Source organism: Seriola aureovittata, chromosome 10, assembly GCF_021018895.1.
Source record: "Seriola aureovittata isolate HTS-2021-v1 ecotype China chromosome 10, ASM2101889v1, whole genome shotgun sequence".
NCBI lineage: Eukaryota > Metazoa > Chordata > Actinopteri > Carangiformes > Carangidae > Seriola > Seriola aureovittata.
In genome coordinates, this window is record NC_079373.1 from 8782819 (window position 1) to 8804762 (window position 21944).

At 40.7% G+C, this 21944-nt stretch overlaps 1 protein-coding gene across 1 annotated transcript in view; it reads right to left on the reverse strand.

Annotated features, from left to right (window-relative positions):
- LOC130176144 (contactin-1a-like) overlaps positions 1-21944 on the reverse strand; it is a 65383-nt gene that overhangs the window by 28478 nt on the left and 14961 nt on the right. Inside the window, exons 2-3 of the mRNA XM_056387068.1 lie at positions 1971-2119; positions 54-92 (exon numbers count right to left, since the gene is read on the reverse strand). Coding sequence (XP_056243043.1) covers positions 54-92; positions 1971-2025 — 94 coding nt within the window. The 5' untranslated portion in view covers positions 2026-2119. The remainder of the gene's footprint in view (positions 1-53; positions 93-1970; positions 2120-21944) is intronic.

A 21944-nucleotide genomic window follows, 5' to 3' on the forward strand; every position in this document is an offset into this window, starting at 1 on the left:
ATTTTAAAAAATGCATGAATGTAAGGTGGAAGCTCTTCATTACATTTCCTTACCTCTGTAAAAGTCGGGCACCTCCCCGTGAAATGATGCATCTGTAAGAAAGGACATTATATCAGCATTTTCAACCATAACGCTGCAAACGACTCGTGATTTCAATTACTTCCTGTGTTCTTGACTACAGGTGAATTCCTCTCACTTCTCACAGGATACAACAAGAAAACTGATCAAAACCTTTTATTCACCATTATGAAGTCTCTTCAGTGAGGGGCAGGATTTTTGATAGAATTCCATTTTTGCTGCTGAGAATGTGATGAATGGCTGGAAAGCCAGTTTTTTGGAACGAAAGACTACCTTTACTGTGAAATCCACGACATCCTGTCCTTCACAATACAATACTAAACTAAAAAACTTTTGTGGTTGGCCTTGAGGGTTTAATAACTTATGGTGCATTTAGAGAATGGAGAAGACAGTCATACCAGCCAGATGATTAAACAATAACTATGACTGTTAAATACTCTCTGTCTAAGAATTACCATGGCCTGGCTGAACCACACACACTCTATGCTTTAGTTGTAGTAGTGTGTGCTTGACTTTTGCTCTGCTGTCAAAACATTAATGTCACATTAGCCATCAAACTTTATTCTTGTTGGGGCTAAACAAAAATGTCAAGCCAATGTTCTCTACCCACAATAACACCCTGAGTCTGCTGGTTGGCTGCTGTCTGTTTAGATAGAGCAGCCATACAGAGTTCAGCCCTGTGTGAGCTGTGCGACCGTATATGTGCTGTTGATGTATGTTTATCTGCCCATTCCTTCTCTGTAGCTGTATGTGAGAGCATTTCCAACAGGATATTCTGAGCTTTAGCTGCAGTGCTGCCAAAATCTAAGCTGCGAAGCTACAAGTACCTTCCCATATGAAAAAAAACAAAAGAGAGAAAGGAAGATAAATCTCCTCGGTCTCAAAGTCTGTTTGAGAAGGATGTGGTGAGAAGCCAGAATTCCCAATCCCAGCTCTCATTTTCAGGCCTGCTGTTTTCTGTCCACTTTCCTTTGTTTCCAACACAGATGATTGCACAACGAGATCACAAAAAAACCAAATGAAAACCTGCAAACTCAAGGACCTCCAAGCGCATGATTGCCCAGCCTGGTTTGTCAGATATATGTTATCTTTGCCGCTTTTCCTACAATTTTACAGCTGGACCTGGTACGTATCTAATATCTTTCATCGAGTCCTGATTTAGCTAGTTTGCATTTACTCCTGACATTGAAACACATTTTTACTGTAGTCAATAAAAACAGATTTCTACTTTAATCCTTGAGGCACAAATCACTTCTAACGTCATTATATTCACTATGTTCTTGTGAGCTGGTGATTAGCAGCTTTTTGACACTTTGTCTTTCCTACTCCCCATTCACGAGTCCATTGGCAATCCAGTTTTGATGAATATTTTACTATCCGAGTTGTCTGCCACCTGTTTGTTTTTCATGCGTCGTAGTTGGAGCCACCAATCAAAATTTCTCTATTTGTGTAGTCGCTGTATTGCAGACACATTGCACAGACTGTTAGTGCCAAATGAATCTTTGCGAACTGGATTTTTGAATCGTTATACTTGATGAAGATAAAGAGCATACAAGTAAAACAGTCGAGTTAAATGAGCAATGTCCCTTTGAATTCTCAGTGCTGTTCACTGCCAATGTTTGAAAAGCAAATTCTCAGAGAGCAAAGTGTTCCCACTGCTGAACTAATTACAACATTTTATGTAGCACTGGTGCCAAATAAGTACAAATTTATTATTTACATGTTTTTTATTTCAAGCACTGAGTTGAAAAATGTAATAACTCATATAGTCATAAAAACATTCAACAGTTATATGTAAGTAGCATGACTGAATGTAAAGAATGATTTTATACATGTGATGCTTTCATCCAACAGCAGTGATACAGAATGAATGTAGCTGATGTGCTACTGACCTGCAGGGGAGAGTGAGAGGACCAGGAGATGGAGGAGCAGGGTGAGGTGCAACATGATGCTGATGTAAGAACCACCTGGTGGGGTTACAGCTAGAAGCTCGGCTGATGGAACATTAGCAGGACATTAGCCTGGATTTCCTTAAAGAGACCTAAGAAAACAGGAAGAGAGAGAGATTGTCACATGAAGAAAAAAAAAAATCTTACAGAAAATGATGTCAGCTAAAACTTTGAATATACATTAATATGATAAAACCTCCACTGCAATTCAGAGAATTTACCACAGTAACAAAATATATAAACTGGCAGTGCAAAAGAGGCTGTTGACCATTTTTTTATCCAACAAACCAATATTTATTGTACGAGATAAATAAAAATCAGGGAGCAAGGCAGGGACCCCTTACCCTAACCCGAATACAGTACATTCCTATTGTAAAACCAGCAGTTACAATCTGTGTGTGTGCAGGGCTGCAAATAATAATAATTTTCATTACTGACTAATCTTTTTTCAATTGAATGATCAATTGGCTGTTTGTAAAATGTGCAAAGCTAGTAAAAAAAAAAAACATTGTGTGAAAGTTGAGTTTCTAACAACATTTTTAAAGTTTTTACTGTTTTTTCTGTTGTAAATTTACTTTAATAGTCAATTTGTAAATTCATAGAAAACAGAATAAAACCGCAAGGCGTCATATTTGAGAGGATGCAAACAGAATATATCTTCTTTATACTTGCTTCAAACAATTTACTCTCAAAAACATTGTTGATTCATTTTTTGTTTACAGACTAATGGAATATCTAATCATCTCAGGATTGTCTTAATGGCACTATCCATTAAAGGAGACATCTGTCTCATATGGAAGGCTAACTGTGTATGTAAACTGTATCAGGATCAACCTGTGTCGTAGCCTAGGACAAGCTTCACCAACCAAAATGCACAGCGCTGCAGCAACTTAGCCGTGTCTCTGCTTCCTGCCAGCCTCCAAGGCACAAGCTCTTTGATTGGTTGCCACCTGATGATTGACATTTGGACAGTTGCCAGAAGAAATCCCGTGTATTGGTTTAGTCAAGCAGGCAATTTGATGCTCACTCACTGTTCCCATGATGTTAACACCACACCAGGAACCACCAGCGCAACACTGGCTATCAGCCTCATGCCCAGTAACACAATATGAAAAGCACCAGCTGTCTGAGTGTGGACGCACACTGTGCTGACAGAGACAAGAAGAGGAGACAAAGATCATTTCTCCATAATGGTGGAGAATATTCTCCATATAATTGATATTCTAAATCAGATCAGACTAAAAATGTTTCATGTGTTCTGAATAATCTGATTTATAAAACAAAGCATGCCCCCCATTACAGAGGCAAATATCCTCAGACTGAGACAGGTCTAGAAGATAACTGTTTTATAATTTCAGCTTATAGTAATAGGAGATTCTGAAACAATCTCGCCCCAAAAACAGTGAAAGAATACTAATGTGGCCAGATGAAGGTCTCTCTCTTAGATGGACCAAGGACTTTTGAGTGATGCTCAGAAGTAATTTATTCCCCAGCTAATCATTTAATTAAGTATTACGCCAAAAGAAAGAACCTTCAGGGAAATTATATGGGAAATATGTCACCGTGCAGGTAACAGAGCAAATTCTTAGCATCAAAATCAAGTCTCTTGACATATTAAGAGCTGGAGAAGAAATACTGTAAAACAAATCTCTAATTTACACCATATTTCTGTCAGAATAAGTCAATTTTACTCTTAATGTCTTTTCAGTGTGTGTTGACCAGCGCACTGTCAAACTCACAACCAAATGGAACACCTCATACATTCAAGCAAACCTGTCCATTCATTCCCAAGTTGTGCTCGCCTGGTGTGTTGATTAGAGTGTAATTGAACATGAGGCAGATACTATTGATTCTTTGTGCACAGCCTGAGGTGTCAGCTGGCGGAGACTCAGAGGTGTGACAGCAGGATTGAGATCTCACAGTCTCCAGACAAATGGAGTCTGAATGGATGATAGAAGAGAGTCGGTGTAATTTTCCAGCTTTGCATGACGCAAACAAAATCACATTTAAGAATAAACATGCAAACACTGCCAGACAAAAACGAATTAAGAAAAACGGGGAAGAATTACTGTTCAACTATACCACATACACAATAAGTTGGACATAATGTCCGAGCTGTACAGCTGCAGGGAAGCAGTACAGAGGAGATTTCATTTTCACGCTGGCCTGTATCCTAGCAACACCTTTCAAAAGGAGCAGTTTGTGTGCTGCGGGGGGCCTTTTGTGACCGGCAATGAAACTATGCAAACACTCATTTTAATCTGGAACAACACCGCTGTTGTGGAACGGAGACCTAGGGTGCTGTTCTCATCTATTAAAGACATTCATCTCTTGCTGTCTTCAGACAAAGAGATAAAAAAATAAGTTTATTAAGAATCTTTCCCTCTCATTCACTACTTCACTCTGCAGCTACATTTTTACAGTAAGTATAATTTCTGTAACTCATAAATCATAAATGATCTTAATAGATGCACTTAGGAGATTAGGGGAAACGACAAGGAGCCTCATTATAGCGTCACAGTACATTGTGAAAGGACCAATCCCATCTATCCCATTTAGAAGTGTCATTGAATTGATATACTCTAAGAAACCATCAGACCAGCACCACACAGAAAGGCAGCATGCTCTTATAATCAGTATTAATGGGGCCTCCTACCTCTCCTGTCCTATCTTAGCAGCCAGAATGCATGTGATGAGAGCGCTCCAGTCATCACAGTAAATCACAAGGCCCAGACATGACAGCCCTCAAACAAGGCCATTTCTTCTCCGCCATAAATCACACCCTGGATGTTGCCAGAACTATTACTGCTTGTGGTTTGATTTTTGTGGTTTTTCTTGTCAAGGTTTTTTTTTTTCCTCTCCCAGCTTCATTTTGCTGGCTGAATTTCAATCTCTTTCTCTCTCTCCCATTACTCCCATTAGAATTCTCAACCTCATTACTCCGAAATCAGAAATCATATTACACCGAGCGGAGGCTGCTGGGGGCAGATTTGGGGATTTTACTGTTGCACTCTGATGACCAATACTGTCATCTGTGCTTTTTATCATGACCCCATAACCCCCTAAGGGCCTTATGGGCTCAGCGAAAGTGAGTAAAAACCCCTCCTTTTCTGTGCTTGAGCTGATGCGAGCTGCATAATCAAGTGGGGAACTTTACAGAAATATGTCTTTCCCTATCAGCTGGGGCAGATCCATCGATGTGGGGGAGGAGGAACCAAGGGAAAAGAGGGTAGGGTGGAGGAGGGGATGATGGAGGGGTCAGAGTGGCAGTAGGCTTCAAAAACAAGATGTTGCTCCAACAACCCCACCCCCCCTACCACCACCATCACCCTTTACACACAAACACAATCAACAGAGCGACCACGATCGGTCATTAACAACAGATTTGCTGTAATCCTGTGAAGGGAATCCAAGATGGGGTTAACACTGGATTGGTCTTAATCAGTTGGAGAAGGAAAAATGAGCACTTCTTAGACGTCGTGCCAGCTACAGCAGCATCCACATCACGTCTGAATTCCAGGAGGATGCAAACATTTCTATCATGTAGTAAAGACGGGCAGAGCTGTTAAGAGCTGAAACAATCAGTCTACTTATTGATTAGTCGATCGACTGAAAATGTATCTTCATCTGTCTTGATAATCAATGTATTGCTTCAGTTATTTACTGAGTAAAAATGCCAAACATTATCTGATTCCAGTTCCTGTGAGGATTTTCTGCTTTTGTCTGTTTTATATTATTGTAAAGTGAATATCTTGTTGAATAAAACAAGCAACCTGAACACCCTGAGCACTGGAAAAACCATTTTAACTATTTTCCCACATTACATAGACATAACAATTGACTAATCAAGATGCCTCACAGTTGTATGCCTACGCAAACAAATCAAGTTGAAGGCAATATAGTCACTATCTCCCCTTCCTGGTTTACAGCATTTAATAATGGCCACAAGTGTTTGTTTTTTTTAACATTATGACCTCAGTGAATTAAAATGTCATCACTTCATCATTTTATCCTATTAGACAACTGTGTTAAATAGTGTCATAATCAGTGTATGACTTATTGAATTGTGGCTAAAAAAGGTCACCATGATCTTGACCTTTGACCTCTGACCACCAAATTCTAATCAGTTCATCCCTGAGTCCAAGTGGATGTTTGTGCCAGATGTAATGAAATTCCCTCTGGGCGTTCCTGAGGTATCATGTTCACAAGAATATGAGATCACCGTGACCTTGACCTTTGACGTTGACCCCCAAAATCTAATTTGTGCAGAGTCCAAGTGAACATTTGGCGGTCTTCAGATGTCACATTCAAGGGGCCAAAAATGTGATTGTGAGGAGAGAGTGACCTTGACCTTTAACCCAAGTCCAAGTGAACATTTTTTACCAAATTTGGAGAAAAGAAAGGCGTTACTGAGATATGGCATTCATGGGATGGGAATGGAGCAAGTGGATGGGGAACCCAAAAACATGATGCCTCCGGCCACGGCTGTCACTGGTGCAGGGGCATAAAAAAAAAAAAAAATCGATAATGAAATAGAATAATCAATAATGGAAATAAATGTCAGCAGCAGCCCGAGTGTTGTTGGTTTCTCATATTATGTGAAATATTTTATCAACTGTTTGGCTGGACAATATATTCACTTTTAATCATTTACTGCTGATTGTTTTTATCGATCTGTGGGATTTTAAAAGTAATATTATAAATATTATGAATTACTTTGTTTTCTGAATTAAATGAAAAAAAACAAGTAGCATATTTAATTTCTCCCACAATGATTTCTGTAGCAGTAAAATGCCACCTCATTTTCAACACCTGAATATCATATTGTGATATACCGTTTATTAAACGAATAGTTCAACACCTTGGGAAAGATGCTTATTCACTTTTTTCCAACGAGTTAGATGAGAAGATTGATACCACTCTCATAACTATATGGTAAATATATTGGCAGATTTTGTTACCTTTGGAGAGAGCCTGGCTAACTGTTTCTTCCTGTTTCCAGTGTTTGTTCTACTGCTGTTGGCTAGAGCTTCATATTTAGCAGACAGTGTATTTCCCAAAATGTCAAACACTTCCTTAAATACCAAGATATGAGAGATGATGGCTACTCATCCTAAAAGCACACATTTTTTGATATAGCAAATAAGATTTAGTGACACCACATAATGCTGATGCCAGAAAAACAAGCAAGACCGGGAGAGGAATATTGATCCAGATTAAATTAAGATGAAACAGTGAGACATTGGGTCTGACATCATCCGTAAGAGGCAGCAGTGACTTAGTCTGGTTTAAGGGGCATTACTGCTCAATCTCTTTAGCGCTATTTATCCAGAGCCTACTGAGAGTTGCTGTCCTTCTGATTCACATTCATGAAACTATAGACAAACATCCCTCACAGCTACCCAGCAAAAACCACTTCCACTGACGGGGGAGTTTGATCACTTAATTTTTCCAACAGGAATTCAGAGAGTAAGCACATTTGAAGCCAGTTTACCAGACACATTTCTCTCTCTTTCATGCTGCCAAAGTCTATTTTTAGAAGTTGATATCTGCCTCAGTGTCACATATACTTTCTCTAGTTTCATAACATGTTTCTTTATAACAGATTCTGCTCAATTGAAAAAGCCAAAGTGTATGAGGTTTGCTATCAAATGCTCACTTCAGAAATGTAGTTTGACATGATTTTCTCTTAAACGGAAAGCAGGAAATAGAAGCAGCACAAACCTCCTCACATCTGCTGAGATCAGACAGCTGATATCACTAAATATTGTATTTTTACATAAATCAGGATGACACACAAGCTGTGATCCATTTCATTTTTATGCTGAATCAGTGTTATTTTACCACAAAGCAGTAGTGATGCTCTAAGTCAAACTTATGAATTATTTATGACAAAATCATTGATTTGGATTCCAAAATGAGCCATGGACAGCCGGTGTGTCTCCTGAACCTCAGCTCTGAAACAGGCACTCCTCCTGTTCTGTATCTGTGTGGAAAATGAGACTGTAGTTGGCTACGGATAAACAGGTTTATATCTCCCAGAAGAACCACAGAAGGATTCAATTAAATAAAAAGATACAGACATAGGCTATCCAAGCTTTTTACACAGCAGATAAAGCAGTAACCCCAAAACACGCACAACACCTGCAGAAAAAGATGCTCCCTGCACGCTTTGTGCTGCACAGGCCCCCCTGTCGCTAAGCAGGAACTGGTTTCGTCACTTGATGGAAAAAAATAACTTTCTCAGAGTGTAGCAGCGTGATTTCTTCTGCAGTCACAATTTATTTTCCATTTTTTCCCTTTAGGAGGAAGCCCCTGCAAGAAATAAGACTTTCTGGCAAATGTCAGTATAACGTCATCATCATTTGAATTCAAGTCTGCATTAATAATTCAGGTTATTACTTGTTGTGTGCAACCTAGCGCACGGATTGCTTTCAACTGTAGTTATTTTTGTCCTTCCCTGGCAAAAACACCTCAGTACCTCCTGAACCCAGACGACAGACAGACTCGGTATGAAGTACTATTCATGATGTAATCCAGCTGCAGAAGATCCAGTCATGGCTCGTTCACTGTGTCAATCTGTCTCCCTCCCCCTCTCTCCCTCCCACCTTCTCTCTATCTCTGTCTGTTTCTCTGTCTCTCATCCAATAGACGCCACCATGCTAATGTAAGCTATTTATCCCAACCCCTGCAGTCAACACAATGCCCCCCAGGGTCACACAGACTCAGCAACCTCAGCTGACCTGAATATCAATGACACCAGTCATTCAACCCATGAAAACTGGAGCTGGACCGCTGTATGAATTATCCTCCACTCATCATGTCTGTAAACTAATGCAGAAGTGCAACATCAAACAAATGATTAAAAAATGATTCTAACTTTCGTCTTTGATGTCACAGTTTGTTCACAAGGAAGCTATCATCGGATGCTCCTCCTGAACTGTGATTGACAACCCAAGAACTGAGATGACAGCTGATAATTTTTCTATCATGGGTAAGTATACCCTTACGCTTCTGCAGTGATGATTTAAGTGTGCTTTAACCATTTCTGTAATAGCCTATCACCTGCAAACACACCGCAGAGATGCGCTTCTTAATTCATCTGCCCTTTGTTCAGTGTAACATGGTAATCTCAAGCATGGCACACATATAGAGATCATACAAAGAAAAAAAAAAACATCTGTGCGAAATTTGTGTAAATACCAAAATCAAATAAATAGGATTTGGCAGGAATGAGTAAGCATGATATAAAATGATCTTTCATCTTTGGTATATTAAAGACGATTAACCAAGACTCATGCTATCAAAGGAGTGTCCTCTTCTGCACTTGGATGTTACCATTGTTCGTAGCATTAAACACTAAAGACACTAAAATAGTTTTGCAGTTTCTTATGTAAAGGTACAGTAATTCTTCATAACACAGAAATTTATTGACCTTTCTCGGCAACAACCACGAAACATTCTATGGCAGCATGATATTGCCCAACACGGGTCCATATCTGGAATAGTATATGTGCTTCCAAGTATGGAAAGTATGTCACATTGTGTTTGATAAATTGTGCCATACAGGCAAAGGTCAGAGGAGACTCTGACACTCCATAAAGAAAGAGCATTCAGCTTAATTACTTCATGCTATATCTGTCCAATAAAGATATTGGCTGAGAGGTTTCTATGGCTGAGCAGTGATGTGCTTTTGAGGCTACATATCTTGGTCCCCATTCACTGATGGCCATACACTCCGCTGTAAATAACTGTAATTACTATGTGACAGAGTGCTGCGTACAGCTGATGGCAGAGCTATACAGATAAGAGAGAGGAGTTCATATATAGCAATTAGTGCATCCTGAAGGATAGTGAGTAAAACAATCAGAACCTTCAGACTGCACAAAGGAAAGCCTTTTGGGGAAAGTGTGAATAAAGTGCATTAATTCCGCAATGGCTACCTACAATACATGGCAAACAATGGAAAGATTAATCTATTATTCATCCCCTTATTGGATTAGGGAGTGTGAATCCAACATTAGGCCACAGATTAACAAAGGGAATGTTTAAACATAGTCATAAAATAAGCCATAAATATCCTGCTTAACTGCATTATGATCAAGAAGAAGTGGGCGGTTACATATTAAACCATCACCACACAAACCCATAAGACACAAAGGAAAACAATCAGGGCATGAAGTGTGTGTGGTGTGACTCTGCTTAGTGCTTACCTTGCTGTGGAGAGCTATCATGCCAGCGGCTATGTGACAAGATGAGCTACTTAGCAGCCCGTGTCCCCATCCCCTCCAACATGCACACCCTGCCAAGTGTCCTAAATACTCCTCTCCATTGTCTGCCTCAGCAACGAGCAGTGCTGCTGGATGGAAGCAGTCTCTCCAAGGTGGAAAGGAGGAGAGAGGGACGATGGGAAAAGAAAAGGCTAATTCCCCGAACAGGACAGGGAGCCATGCAAATGGGACGCCACTGAAGAAGCCTCCCTGCAGTGAGAGCGCTCCACAGAGGGGTCTTCTCTCGTCACTGTGGCCAAGCTGGGGTTTAATCTTTTAAGCCCCCCTGTCCCACTCACACACACACACGCACACACACACGCACACACACACGCACACATGCAGGAACACACCAGCACAAAAAATACAAATTGAAAACACATACACAGACACACACAAGTTCACCCCCTCTCTCCCCTATACCCTAACTTCACCACCACCCTCTATCCCCCCGACTTCACTCTCATCATTAGCCTGGCAGTGGGCCAGACATGTCATCAGCACTGTCATAATCATCCCCACTACTGTCACATTGAAAGGTATTTTGCCCTGGAAAAGACGCTCATTGCTGAGAAGCAGAAAACGCCCAGAAAACACACGCTTTGCAAAAATATTGGGCAACTCTGTCGGAGACCAACGAAGCGACGATAAGACATGAAGGATTGTTGCTGTGATATGGATTACTCACTGAAATGATATAATTCTGCCAGTGCTCAGCACATTCTGCAGTTCACTTCCCTACATCTTTTGCATCTCTTATTCTATTTATCTTAGACAGCCAGTAATAGTTGAGCTCTTCTTTGAAGTTCATCCATCTCCTGTCCTTGAACAGAAGAAGGATTAAGTCTACTTTTTTTTAAAATTATTATTAACAAATGTGCACACTGAATATATCAAAGCTTTCAGTTGTTAAAGGCATCATCTGGCACACATTACCACCATAAAGTTGGATAATGTGCTGTACTGTCACTTTAAATGCAGGAACTAACGCTTAATAGCAACGATGTTTTCTAAAGTAGCTGTATTTAAGTATGCAAGAAGGATATTAGGCTTGTATCGTAAGTTACACAAAATAATAGTTTTTCAATCTATAACTCAAAGCCTTTTATTATTATATTTGTGAAACTATCAGTAATCTAGTAAAAAAGCAGACAGATTGTGACTATTTATCAGCCCATATGAGCTTATCGCCCGATGCCAAAAAAAAGTTTGAGGTAGTTTTGAAAAAGTATCTCCATTACATTGTTTGTCCACCAAAGAGCAATGTCCCACTCAGTACATACAGTATATTCATCTCAATTCTCAAAAATATTTACTGTAGTTAATTTGAATATCTGCAAATATAGTCTTATCATTGTCATTTAAATCAACCTTTAAAAAAAAATCCAGTATGGTTGGCAATAATTGCAACTAAATGATTTGCTACTGACACCGTAAGTGTCTGAGTTTATTTTCAGACTTAAGGGTCATAACTACCACTTTCTGAAGAGGAAAGAAAAATGAGAGCTAAAGAAAAGCTAAGTAATGTGCCTTTTACTCAAGAGCCAGTAGACAAGACTCTGAACCCGAACCTCTCCAGTGGAGCTGCTCATGGTCAAAACAGCAAGAGGAATATATCTTATATTAGGTTTAACTGACTGCTCTGTTCTGGGAACAGGAGGCAGCTACCATTAAACAAATTCTCACATAGTGCCTCTGGGTTCCATTAACTGAGAAAATGCTGAGCAAGTGTTGCAGCGATTTGGTAGAAGGGACACTACAACAGATTTAGGAGAGATAGAGCCTTGTAAGGCCCACACAACAAATGTGTCTGAGTTTCAGGAAGCTTTAGGTCTGTATTACCTCATATAGTAGCATTTGGTACTGCCTGGACCCCACCCAGCCAGATCTGACAACATGATAAATGGTCATCAGGCTAAAAAGAAACAAAAAGGCTCTGTGCCAGGACTACACAACCCGGTGCAATAAATTGATTAAAATTATTGGATTTCATGGTGTTTAATCATGCAGAGGTCATATACCCTACTACCATATATCTTAGTGGGTGATTCATGTCCAGCTACTGCTTTAAGGAAAGGAAAGGCATCTTAATTGATCTTGATTCACTCCTAAGGCCTTAAATTGTGTCAGGGATGACACGGACAGGACTGAAGAAGTAGAAAATACAGCAAAAACAAGACCCACTAGTCTTATCTAAAGCTGTAGGTATCATTAACTTTGTCGGTCATTCAACTTAGTGATTACAGAAAATAAAATGTTACAATAAAAGGAGAGCAAGCGGTGAGAGCAGTGTGATTGAGTGTGATTGCATTCGTACTGAAATGTACTCAGTGAAATCTGGAATTTACAAACGTCTTCACTTAACCTTCAAATCATTGAAGCTAATGGATAAGGTCAAGAAAGCGACAGATGATGCTTGAGACCAAATCCAGTCTAATGGCTTCCATTTAGATCAAACAGACGGAACAATAACAAGCCAGGAGAATTGTGCAAAGAAGCAAGACGTACCATTTCTTCCTTTTAGCAGACACTCGGCTGCTATTCATAAACCATGAGCTCGCTTGCTAATCAAAACCACCGCAAATCTCTCAGAAGCATACAGCATGTGGAGCAGGGCACGGAGAGCAGCGGCAGAGCAGAAGGCTTGTGCTTGGCTGGATTCACTGCTCCGGCTGTTTTTCTTCCAATGTGATTTACCAAATCTTTCTGACTCAGCACAATCCCACCACAGACAGGAATAAAAGGAGGATCGTTTCCCTCCTTCTTCTGTCTATGTTACCGGAGCTACAGGACATCGAGATGGGTGAATAAGACTTTGTGCTGTTTCACAACATCACTCTGACCAAGACAGACAAAAACAGCATGAACATTTACAGTTGACTGTTGGTGTTTGTTTCAGTGAGATAAAGTAGCTGGATATCTACCAGATGGAAAGGGTTTGCTTTATCACTGGAAAGTCTGCAACTAAGAGCTTTCAGAACATCAGTTTCATTACATAAGGGAAGGACTGATTTGATTTTCTGACACTAAATAAATAATCAAATATCAAGAACTCTCCTCTAACAAAAGCACATTTTGTAAAAGTGCACAGAAAGCATAAACAAGACATTTCTGATATCGCATTTGATGCGCATGAGGAGTTCTCCATTGCCTTGGCTTTTGTTCAATATATTAAACTGGCTCTAATTTGTAATCATAAGCAGTGAAATTAAAAACCATCCACCATTCACCAATTATCTATTTAGAAGATCTGTCTGTAAATCATGATCAGCAGCTGATTGATCATGCATCTAATTGTGCAAATTAGTAAACCACCAAACTCTACCTACTTTTTTGCTCCAACTGGTTAAAACAAACATTTAACATTAATTGCAAATACAGTTTAAACTAGATTCTGTAATAACACGTGCTACAAACTATTTGACACTGATAGAAGGCATGTGAGCCACATTTGACAAGTATTTTAGCTGTCTGAAATCTGCTTTGCCCTGGTTTCTGCTCCCTATGATTTTATTTGATGTGGTGTTGCATGTCAGCAATATAATGAGACTGGATGCATGAAAGGAAGAACAGCAATACATATTCAATGGCACTGTTTATAGCTCTTATGAAAGGTTCCTGTCCTCAAACAGACTTTCTGCAGAGAATTGGGGGTCTACAAGCTATCTTTTCATTGCCTTCATACATCAATTGTTCTTTCCTTCTAACTTTCAGTTGTTGACCATGTTTAACTGGTTTTATTCCCACAAACACCCTTTTGTGCTTCTTTGCATCTGAACTGGTATTTATGGGTTTTATTGATGGATCCAAGGCCTTTACCAGAATTGATCAAGAAAAAAAATTTCAGAAATGTTTCTGCTAGTCGTGTCCCAAAGTATATATATAGAAAACTAGTATGGGGAAAGGTTATGTCTGCCCCAGTTTATGTAAATAATGGTGTATGCCAAGGTGGAATTCTGTCTCTTGTTTTGTTCAATGTGTATATGGATATGACTTATCGAAACAACTGAATGGGTGTAACACAGACTGGCTTGTTGGAAACTCTGTTATCAATCATCCTATGCATGCTGATGACCTGGTTGTTTTTAGTCCATACAGTGCTGGACTGTAGCAATAACTGAAGGTGTGCTTTCAGTACTGCAAAGATTATGGCATTGAATGTAATGCCATTATAGAGATATTTATGGACAGATATTCATGGACAGTCATATAAAATCTATGCTCAGGCCAATGTTGCTTTGGAAGTTTAGTATGTGTTCTCTCACTCTTAAATGTTCATTATTTAGATCTTTTTGCACGCCTACTCTATGTATACATCTTATCTTAGCTTGGTGTAACTACGGGAACAGTCGTATGGAGTGGCATATTATGGGTTACAATGATCCGATGAGGTTGCTGCTTCAGGTTCCCAGATGGCATAGTGCCAGTCAATTATTCGTGTTCTCTGGTGTTCCTACATGTGAGGCACTTCTAAGACATCTGATGTACAATTTCATGCGTCGCTTGAATGAGTCAGAGAACAACATCACAGATGGTTTTAAGCACCCAGTACTCATCCAGGCTCAGAAAACACTGGAGAGATAGCCTACATATCAACTGTTTTTTTTTAAATTGAATGATGAGTCTCATATAAACTTTGCATTGAATTGAACTGAATGTGTAGGCGGTGTCTGTCCTGCTCAATATGCAGTGAACTGTCATTTACTATAGGTTAAGACACAGGTCAGTGAATCAGATTTTATTCACGTGCCACACATGAATAAATTAACTTGCATGACGCTAACAGGGCTTTACTGCTGCCATTTATGGTTGATTGATAAAAGGACAGGCACAACACGTTTCTCAAAGACTTGAATTTAAGCCAAAGTAAATTGCCCCTGATTGCCCGGATCTGATCCTTTCTCCAAAGTCTTTTATTGCTGCTCAGTGAGTCAGTCAAAGAGAATAGAAGCAGGACGAGCCACCCAACTTGTGACAGAGGAGAGGAACCCAATTGGACCCAAATTCCAAAAGGAGCTTTTGTGTGCATGTTAATATGAGAAGTGCTGGGAGATTTGAGAGAATGAGGGTACCTTGAAAGGCAGTCAGCTCTCGTTGCAAGTGTTTTTTTGTTTTTTTTTAAGTGTGTCAGCTGGTGAATGAGGGAGGGAGTATGGAGCAATTGGATTAATTAATGGGAGAGAAAAAAAACACACACATACTAATTTATTTTTACCAGCTGTGATCCATGTGTGACAACATCTACTTAAGCCCCTGAAAACATGGTTTCTATAACATGAAAAAGTCTTGACAATTTAAGAAAAAAAAACTAAAGTTTGGGGGGAAATCCTTATTTATTACTTCTTAAAAGTTTAACAGTGAAAAACATCTGCTTCATCAGGACTGTGTGTGTGTTTTGATCAGATCTGGTTAACAGTGGCCTGGAGACATCAGCGACAACCCCAAAACAGTGGCCATAATTTGATTCAAATGGCACTGCTAGTGGTGCACAGCACTAACTGGCAATATGTTTTCCACTTCAAACCAGAGAGAAGAGCAGAGAGAAAAAACACAAATACAAAAATCAAATATATCTCATCTGAAACAACCAGAGCTGTTCAAACCTTGGCAGAACATTTTGTTTTGCAACGTAGAATCCCATTCCTCAAACTAAAGAGGCTGATGGAGAGAATGGGTTTTCAGGGCCTCTATCTAACCGACCCCCACATTTAGGCTATTCAAGTTATTTCACCTTAGGTTATCATTGGATTCTCTTCTTTGGTGCTTTTTCCAAAGTAAGTTGGTCAATATTCAGTTCGCTTAATTGGTTGAAAATAATCCATCCATCACCTTAATGTACTGATGAAAAAAACATTTTCCACATGCAGAGTTGGCTTTCACATGACAGCACAGAGAGAGAGAGAGAGAGAGAGAGCCTGAATGGGTGAGGAGAAACATGTCACGCTGCTGTTGATTGTACAAGCACAGTGACATAAAATTATGCATAGAAAGTCATTATTTAAAGGTCATAGTGACTCACATCATATGGTGTTATGGTTGTGAAGCAGCTTCTGAGCTGGAAAAACGATCACCACAAGCTACATTTCCAGTGCTGTCCACATACTTAAGGTCTACAAACACAACATACATGGATGAACAATGCATATATAGGGCACAACACTATCACAGCATATGTGATGATGAAGCTGGACTATTTGCCCTAATAGGCTGGGTGTATAGGACACATGCCTCAGAGTTGAGGCTCGATATGAATAAACCATACTATACATGTGACAAGTATTACACAAAAAAGATGAAAATAGGCAATGATTATTTAATGAACGCCGGCCTAGGCGGTTCAAACATGCACAAGCAACGCCTCAAGCAAGAAAAGTTTAAACATGGAATGAAAAACAATTGCGTGACACACATACAAAGAGGAGGAGATACAGCAAGAGACACAGATACTGTATCCCCACCACTTCTTTTTCCTTTTTACAAACTAAAAGAGACGTGTACAGTAACCACACACACACACAGACACACAGACACACACACACACACACACACACACACACACACACACACACACACACACACAATGCTTCAGTACATTCATCCTTTCAGTGTGCAACACTGCAGTGTTGAGGTAGGATGCTTAATTCTGAGAGGCAGATAATGAGCTATTCCCTCTGCGGAGGACAGAATCCCAGAGCCAGCAGAGTTGAGCTGTGCTGGAAAACACACAAACATACACACAGACACGCACACACACACACGCACACACACGCACACACACACACACACACACACACCACACACACACACACACACACACAAACACACACACACACAATGCTTCAGTACATTCATCCTTTCAGTGTGCAACACTGCAGTGTTGAGGTAGGATGCTTAATTCTGAGAGGCAGATAATGAGCTATTCCCTCTGCGGAGGACAGAATCCCAGAGCCAGCAGAGTTGAGCTGTGCTGGAAAACACACAAACATACACACAGACACGCACACACACACACGCACACACACGCACACACACACACACACACACACACACACACACACACACACACACGTGCTTACAATAACCCAAGAGAAGCAAGTAAACTTCCTAACTCTCTGCTCTGCTCTAGCACCTCTGCACAGCACAAACACACAAACCAAACAGTGAGCCCACTCCACCCACCTCTGTTCCCAAACACACACCCTGAGGTGCACACAGACGCACCCCTGGTACGCCTGCAGCTTAGGTCCCGTTAGCGTTGAGTTGGCAGCAGTAGGGCCAGCTGTATATCTCCCTCTAACAGTACGCCCCAGGACAAACTGCTAGTGCTGGTTAGCAACCACTGTCATGGCATCCTGCCCCCTTCTGCCACAGACACTCAGTGGCACAGAAGCCCCCTCCATCACAAACACACATAAACATTTAGCTGTCAAATCATAGGGCTCCCCAGCTGTGACCTCACATCACAGTGGAGGAGTAGGAAAGAGAGCATAGGAGGGAGGGAGAGAGAGAGAGAGAGAGAGGAGGGGGCTGGGGTTGCATATGTGAGAGAGGGAGAGTATGGCCAGAAAGCATGGCAGCCACAGTAGGGAGGAAGAAATTGCTACAGCAGGGGGGATAAGTAAGAAGACTACAGTACCAGGGGAAAGATGCTGCTGTGAGAAGAAGAAGAGGAAGAAGAAGAAGGAGAAGAAGAAGAGGGAAGGAGAGAAGAAGACAATTTAATTTTCATAAGCAGCTGGAAATTAACATTACAACCACAATAGGGGAACAACAGGAACCAGCTGAGCTACAGCTGAGAAACCAAAAAACAAGACACGTTGCAAGTCTCACTGCCCTGCTGCAATCTTCACCTTCAGTTCTTCTTCCTCTTCCACTCAACCCTCTTCTGAATCAGCTCTTCCACCCATCCCTTGCTTCCCCTTCTTCTCATCCCTCCTTCCTGTCTTTCCACCTTCTTACTTCTCCTTCTCCCCTGTCTACCTTTCTTTCTTTCTCTTCCTCTTTCATCTGTCCTTACACTCCTCCTCATCCATAATGGATAGTTTAGCGATATCCGCTTCCTGTAGTGGGCCCTATGCCCCTGGAGCCAATCAGACTGTATTGATTCTTGAACCAGAGGAGTCATCAAAGCATAGATAATAAGGTTGGGAGTCACACTGAATTCTCTGCATCCATCCCACCCCCCTTTAGGAAGTCAGTCCATCTTCTCCTGTCCTCCACTGTCTGTCCTGTCAAACATAGCATGTCTACGAATTCAATTAACCAATGGATTAATCAATTTAGAATCAGGAATTATCCAATCTGGAGGTGTATTTACAAGCATCTATGTGTGAAATAACAGAGGCTAAGAGCAAGACTGAGAAAGAGACAGAGATAGAGTATATTCCCTGTTGTGTCAGAGAGGATACAGAGTCTCCATTAAATGTGTGCATGCATGTATGAAGGGTTTCATGTGTGATATTTTCATCCAGAAGACAGTGGTGTGCATTACACAACAATAAGTACAGTGAAAACACACAACTGTTTCAGTTCAAAGAACTCACCAAGGTATCACATAAATCCTGTCTTCCTCTTGGCTGTCCGTGAGAGAGCCACAGTCTGACGCATGTCGTGTCACTGGGCGCTACATTAAGCCTCATTAGACTAGATATCTGCCCTATGCTCTGGCTAGCCTGCCCCTCCTTTGACCCAGGCCTTCACATATAGGTCAACATTGGCATTCAAGTGACTGATATATGTCGCATACACAATGCTGCTCTTTTTGGGGCTGGAGAAACAGTCACTTATGCCCTACGGCTCTAGCACATAACAATGTCCAACACAATAGGGATAAACCAGAAATCTGAAGTGAAATCTGTTGTTCACTTAAAGCAGCACCTTCTATGGAGTTTCGGTAGGAGCCTTTAGAAGTAAGGTCAATGAGTTTTTCTCAGTGATTCAAGAGGTAATGCATCTTGAGAAGCATGGGAGGTCGTCATTAAATAGGGCAATTTTCATGCTCGCTGAACAAAACACATACAATGTAAAGTGGGCAGCTAAATGCAAAGAGACAAGAGGAAATATGTCAAGAGAACAACTCTACAGACCGGTATGATGAACCTTGAATTTGATGTCAAGGCAACAGCAAGAAATAAAACAACAATCTCTTTTAATACTACGTCTCTCCAATAGTGTGAGCAGGGGTAAGCTACGTATATGGGTGCAATCTCCTATCATGGAAACTATATTCTCATATCATCAGAGATATATTCCGCAGAGAGAAACCATTTGTAGCTATAATCACCACATAGGAATTAACACAGATCAGGTCATTAGCAAACTATAATACTGCTGTGTTTTAAAACAATTACCTCAGTATCAATATGTGCAATGATACAACATGTTGCTTGTTTTGTCAGACCAACAGTCCAAATCACAAACATATGAAATCCAGCAAAAACTCACAACTAAGAACCTGAAACAGATACACTTGAGGCATTATTGCTTAAAAATGACAAACTATGATCAAAGTAGTTGCTGATTAAAACTCTGTCGACTGGCTAATTGATTGGTAAAGCAACTGATTTGTCAACCAATGACATCAACTGATCTGGTCTGGTCAATTTGTTCATTTTATTGCTTGAGAACAATCACATAACCCCGAGTAATTATGTCATTTAAATGAAACGCTTCTGTTAAAGCTATAAGGACTATATTTACATTTCCTCTGCCGCTGAGTGAGGTTTCTTGCCGGGAATGGGTGATGGTTGTGATAATGGATAGGGTTAGGGTTAGCAAGAGCAAGAGCTTCAGCCAATCGTTGTGTTTACAAGACAAGAGGTTAGAATACACCCTCTGGGCAGCACTACTTCTTCATCCTCTCATGTTGGACTGAGGGCAGACTGGACGCCAGTAGCGGCGCCAGGATTTTGTGAATGGGTGGGCCTACAGAAAAATGGATGGGCCAATAAAAAAAGGAAAAACACAGCACCGCGCTGCAACCTGCAACAGCATCCGCAGATTTCATTTCTCTCTCTTATTGACTACACAAAACATATCAAAACGGAAATATATCTTTGGAAGTTTTGTCTCTCTCCATTTATTTAACCAACCAAGCTACAATGTTACAACATACCAGTACTCAGATTGAACAGAAAAGAGAGCGAGAGAGAGAGAGAGAGAGAGACATGGAAATGGTGCTTGTGACATGTCTCTGGGTCGGGGAACTTGCGACGTGCTAGGCTGCTGCTGAACCCTGCCTCCTATAACACATAACGCCATCATATGTTACCTTTGTCTGCTGCTGCCAATAGTGTTCCCCCCAGAAAATGTGCAGACAGACAAACAGACAGAGACACTGCCGTTAACATTATTTGCCTTTCTCTTTCCCTTGCTGACATGACTGTGAGGGGATGGATGAAGGAGGAGGAGGGGGAGGAGGAGGAGGAGGATTAGCGTTGCTTTGGGAGCGGGGCCGGACGGCTGAGCTGGCCTTTAAACTAGCACTCGCATTGAAATCAAGTGGAGTTTCCTCCTGCTCAACACAGCGTCTTTTGTTTAAAAAAAACAAGTAAGCTGCTTTGTTTCGCCATCTTAAACTCCGTCTCTCTTTTTTCCCTTTACCTGTAACGTTACACATTTCTTTCTTCCTGACTGCGCGCAAACAAACTCATTCATTTCATTCGGGTCACATGCTGATGACGCAGCCTCGGGGCGGGCACTCACGTATGATAGAAAGCTGCTGATTGACTGAGAAGTTAGCTTCACATGAGCTCAGCTAAAGCTGGCAATTGGATGAACATTTTAATCCCCAAAACATATTCTTCTGATTGGCTTGAATGGGTGGGCCTGGCTCAAAATGGGCGCCGCCTATGCTGGACGCCACAGTGACTCACTATCGCAAAGTAGTATTACAAGAAGGGACAGCTCGGGGCTAGCTGATTAGCATGCTAACTTTATTAAAAGAAAAGAAGTGATAAGATGTGTTCGGATTGTCCACTCACTCACTCACTCACTCACTCACTCACTCACTCTATAGTATTTGCCACAGAGAACTTGGGGATAAGTGCAGAGAGCAGTTGATACATTTTGGATACTACTTCAATGTTAAATTGCTACATAATTATGCGCCAGATATTCAGAAGTATTAGGCAAACTTGATTAAAATATATGTTATTTAAAAACGTGCAATTTTTACACATCTTTCATGTATTTAGTATATTTTCATTTGTGTCTGCAGAGCAATCTTTACTCTGTTTTTGTCAGTTCTTACTGTTTTGTCAGTTTGTGTTGTTTTCAAATATGATCCCAACAGTCACTTTAATAATAATTTTTGAAATCCTGCTGCTCAGGCAGAGGAGGGGAGGAGCAGCTGATGTCAGAGACGTCAGAGGAGCACCATGCACTCTCAACTGGTAATAAAATCACATCATCTAGAACTAACCTTACAGCCTAACCTGTTAGCGAGATGACGTCTTCTTTTGCGGCACTTTCATGAGACAGGCCGCAATGCATGATGGTCTCGATCGATGTAGCGTGCACATGGATGCATTTTAATAGATGTACAGCTTCTGTACACTACATTTTGGTGTGTGTTGCAACAATTTTGTAGTGCACTATATAGTGGATAAAACCTACAGTTGAAATTTCGAACAGCACTACAAAATGG